General features: G+C 58.7%; 1 protein-coding gene across 1 annotated transcript in view; it reads right to left on the bottom strand.

The window, feature by feature from the left end:
- LOC103078920 (keratin, type II cuticular Hb6) overlaps nucleotides 1–3,771 on the bottom strand; it is a 6,560-nt gene extending 2,789 nt beyond the window's left edge. Inside the window, 7 exon segments of the mRNA XM_007452344.1 lie at nucleotides 2–79; nucleotides 342–506; nucleotides 731–826; nucleotides 1,600–1,660; nucleotides 2,458–2,666; nucleotides 3,403–3,710; nucleotides 3,713–3,771. Of these exon segments, the coding sequence (XP_007452406.1) occupies nucleotides 2–79; nucleotides 342–506; nucleotides 731–826; nucleotides 1,600–1,660; nucleotides 2,458–2,666; nucleotides 3,403–3,710; nucleotides 3,713–3,770 (975 nt within the window). The 5' untranslated portion in view covers nucleotide 3,771.
- Nucleotides 3,772–4,636: the final 865 nt, after the last annotated feature.

Raw genomic sequence — 4,636 nt, 5'->3', positions numbered from 1 at the left:
GGTTCAGCTCGTTGATGTCCTCCTTGGTGCGGCGCGGGGCCTCCCCGTGCCGGGTCACCGTGGCCTTCATCTCCTCGCACTGGAGGGAAGCAGAGAGGCTCACGAACCTCAGGATGGGACATCCCATCCACTCAGGACACCACAGATGATTTGCAAATTGTACAGTACTCAGCCTGTGCAACCATACGTGGCAGCCGTGTCCTGCCACTATAACCTGAGAGGGGTCTGCACTTCTTTCACCACCTCTAGGAATCAGAATCCCCAGACAAAAGAAGCCTTGTTATTATATACCACCCATCCCTCCCATCATGTCTAGGAGGCAGGTGCCCTGAGACACTCACCTTGCTGCGGTACCAGCTCTCAGCCTCGGCCCGACTGCGGCCGACGATGTCATCATAGTTCGCCTTGATCTCGGCCACAGTGCTGTCCATGTTCAGGTCCCGGCTGTGGTCCATCGTGACGATGACCGAGGTGTCTGAGATGTGGGCTTGGAGAACTCGGATCTCCTGCAGATGGTGGGGGGGAAGGATGCGTGTGGTTTCCACCATCCCCTCCCCCACCACAGTGTGTACCCAACCTTCTCAGCCCTCCTTGGTCTCTAGCCCCTGCCCTCTCTGACAGCCTCACGGACTGCAGCTCCTGTCCAAATCCCTGTCCCACTCTGATCCCAGACCAACGCCCTCTCTTCCAGGCCAGCTGCTGGTTTTCTGCCTGGACCACAACCCCTCACCTCCTCATACAGTCGCCGCAGGAAGTCGGTCTCCTGAATCAAGGCCTCTGAGTTGGCCTCCAGGTCTGACTTGCAGAGGTAGGCGCAGTCCACATCCTGGGAAGGTGGGGAGTCTTTGAGTTCAGAGGACCTCTGGTGATCACCACCCCCACATTCCTCTCTCTCTTCACCCATTACATGGAGGTGAGGGGGAAAGGATTCCCAGTGCTACTATTCCCGTGCCAACCCAATACCCTCTGCCCTTCCCCGGAGGCGCCTCACAACCTCCTCCCCGTCTAAGAACAAACGCCTCGTGCCTTGGAGATGGGTCACCAGCCTTTCACTCCTCCCACCTGAGACCTCTTACCTCCCAGCTCTCCTTCTTACCCTGCCCTGTACCAGGAAGCCTGGCAGACTGGCTCCCTCACTCAGCCACCTTGACACTTCCCTGTCCCCCAGCAGTCCTCCAAGACTCCAGCTGGCCTCTCCTGGCTCTGCTCCATCCTCCCCGAGATCCTGAGACTGTGCCCCTCTTCTTAATCAGACTTCCTGCAGCACTGGACCGGACACGGTCCCTCAACAGCGAGACTGAAGCCGCCATGCCTCCACGGGACCCCAGCCACAGAGCACCAGCTCTGAGGCAGCACAGGACATCCAGAGGTCAACTCAGCCATCCCCCGGCTTCAGGGCAGGGTGCTAGTGGATATTCCAAGGTTATTGCCCTTCTCAAAGCCCCACATGTGCCTTTCATGACCTAATCTCTGGGAATTCCCCATCTTGGCTTGGCAAGGTCACTGCACCCCGCACTGAGGTGAGACCATGGGTCTCCCCAGCAAGAGCCTGTCATCCGGGATCCCTCGCGCTCTGCTTCCCGGTCCCGCGTTACTCACCTTCTTCAGAGCCACAAACTCATTCTCCACTGTCGCTCTCAGAGCGCCTTCCGCCTCGTACCTGAGGCAGAAGAGGGCAGAAAGGGAGGTCATGGCAGGGCAGGTCTCCCCAGAAGCCCCTCCACTTCATACCAGTGAAGGAGGCAATGTTAGGGACCCGCCAACGCAGCCCGCCCCCGGCAGCCCTGCTGGGGTCCGCTGTGGTTGGATTTGGGATGTGTTTGAGATTCTCTCTCCACTTTGAATTGAGGGGTCCAGGGGGCTGCTCTTCTGGGACCTCACAGCCCTGTTCCCAAAGCTGCTCTGAGGTCCCGTCTGGAGAATAAGGACTCAGCACCAGCCCCACGCTACGAGTGGACAGCAGCACCCGTGGGGCACTGCAGCCTCCACTCTTCTGGGTCCATCCTAGCTCAGCTGTGGGAGGGCCCATGAGTCCCAGAGGCCCTCAGCACTCCGCACCCTAGACGGTGGGACACCAGCAGCCCCAGGACCTGGCGGCCCTGAGCGACACTGGGACTCATATCACGTCCAGGTGCTACAGGTGGGAGCCTGAGAGGCCGGGAGGAGATGGCTTGGGAGACTGCAGAATCCCCCTCCCCACAGACTGCAGGGCACAGCTGCTGGGTGGTCAGGCTCCAAGAAGTGAAGGCTGAAGGAGCAGAGAGAGACCTCCTGGGGAATCACGGCCCCACGCTTAGGCATCTGATCGATGGCGGCCTGATGTGAAGGTCCTGCTGCACAGCGCCCACCTGCCCTGCGAGGCCACTGGCCCTTCTCGGAAAGTGTTCTCCAGTCTCACCCGGTAGGCTTTAACTCAAGTCCATCCCTGTGCCCAACATCATCCCTGACCGCACTCACTTCTCCCTGTAGCCCTCCAGCACCTCCTGCACATGGCTGAGCTCCGAGGCCAGCCTCCCGCTGTCGGCCTCCACGCGCTCGGCCTCCCTCCTCAGCGTCTGCACGTAGCCCTGGAACAGGGGCTCCAGGTTGCTGTCGCAGCGCTGGCGGTTCCGGTGGAACTGCCACTTGGTCTCCAGCAGCCTGTTCTGCTGCTCCAGGAAGCGCACCTGCCATTTGGGGTGGGAGGACGGGTCAGATGGCTCCCACTGCCCCCAAAGCCTACTTGGGGCATGGGGGGATGGGGGAGGGCGCTGATTGCTTTAAGGTAAACTCCCAAACCAGGAGCTCAGCAGAGATTACACAGAGGGCGCTGTGGAAGACAAGGCAACTTCTGGATTTCGGGATTGGGATCTATGTTTGGATTTTCCAAGTTAGGGGTGAGAGCAAGGGGCTGGGAAAGACCAGGCCCTGCTCAGGTGAACTGAGTTATCCTGAAGTGCTGAGCCTAGGTGGCATGTGGTCAGGAGCCAAGTAGAGGTCTTTTTGCCTCTGACTCCCGCACCAGTGCCCAGTCTGACTTGAGCATGGGTGGGTTCAGGAAAGGTGTGATCAAGGACACCCACCCAAAGGCTGACCTGTGGTCCTCTTCCTATATCTTATGTGCATTTCTTGTGTCTTGTTTGCATGTATGGCCTTCTTCCTCTGACATGCGGTTCCAAACCTTGTCCTTGTCTGTCTATGGGGACCCTGCCTGTCTGGACAGAGGTTGTATATAATAACAATTGCCTCATCAGGAGCCCTTGACCTAGACTCAGCTCTCTGATCTTTCTGGATGTGTGTCCATCTCCTCCATTAGACTGGGATCTATTTCATGGGCACCAGATCTCTCCTGCCCCCCGACTACCCCTTCAGTGCCTGCCCAGGAAGGGAGGGTTCAGGAAGGGTGTGATCCAGGACACCCACCTTGTCGATGAAGGCAGCGAACCTGCTGTTGAGACACTTGATCTGCTCCTTCTCCTCGTGCTTCACACGCTGCGCGTTGGGGTCGATCTCCAGGTTGAGGGGCGCGAGGAGCCTCTCGTTGACCGACACGGTGGTGATGCAGGGCGGGCTGGGGCCGCACACGCCGCCAGAGCGGTACCCGAAGCTGCGGCCGCAGGAGCCGGCGCGGAAGCCCCCGCAGAGGCTGCGGCTGCCGAAGCCCCCGGTGAGGCCGCGGTAGCAGGAGATGCCGCGGTAGGGGGCGGCCGTGAGGCAGCAGCGGCCGGGCCGGGGCCGCAGGCTGAGAAGCAGCTGAAGGCTGGGCCAGTACGGTATGATCCACAAGTCATGGTGTTTTTTGGGGCACGGGAGGCTCTGAGGAAGTAGACGGCCTAATGCAGGGCACAGTGGACAAAGGTGTTTACTTCTTGGACATCGTTGGACCTTTTATATATGTGGGGAGCCTGACGCATCCACGGGTTACGAGCAGTTAGACGTTTATAGGCTTGGGCTGTTCAGCTGCTGTTGCTTCTTCCTTAATGTGCTTAATTGGGGGCCAGATGCGACCAGATGTTTCTGGCCTTTACCCTAAAATGCACAATTTTTTACTTCAAAGAGCCAGCTGACCTCCCCACCCACCCCCAACCTCCCTATACACAGTTGGCAAAGCTCAGTGTTTGGAGGATGGGGGAGCAGTGACTCAGGTTGGAATGGAGGGCGGGGAGAGACCCGGCTGAGGCTCCTCCTGTCCTGCCCCATTTGATGAATCGTGCCGCTGTCCGTGGTGCCCCGGAACACTGGGGGAGTGTGAGATCAACAGAAGGTGTGGAACTTGAGGCGCACTTGGTGATTTCCCTCACACTGACGGCCTCTTTCTGCACCACCAAAGCCCCACACTTACACAATCTCTCACTTAATCGCACACCTGCTCCCAAATCCCTCACCTATACCCATCAACATATTCTCTCTCTCTCACACACTCGCAGGTACACACTGTGCACTCACATGCTGGCCTTCCCATCCACAATCTCACACACACTCACACGTGCTCACATACACACTCGCCTACCTTCACTTGCACGCGGACCAGTCCCTAGGCCACTTATTAGACCTTCTTTGTCACCTATGCTGAGAGAAGGCAATCCCTCCCTCAGAGACTTCCATGAGGCCTAAGGGGGCACACACGGGCTCAGTGGCCTCAGGAATGGCCAGCCAT

Source organism: Lipotes vexillifer, unplaced genomic scaffold, assembly GCF_000442215.2.
Source record: "Lipotes vexillifer unplaced genomic scaffold, Lipotes_vexillifer_v1.1 scaffold422, whole genome shotgun sequence".
In the NCBI taxonomy this organism is placed as follows: Eukaryota; Metazoa; Chordata; class Mammalia; order Artiodactyla; family Lipotidae; genus Lipotes; species Lipotes vexillifer.
The sequence above is the reverse complement of the archived record's forward strand: the minus strand, read 5'-3'. Positions and strand labels throughout refer to the sequence as shown.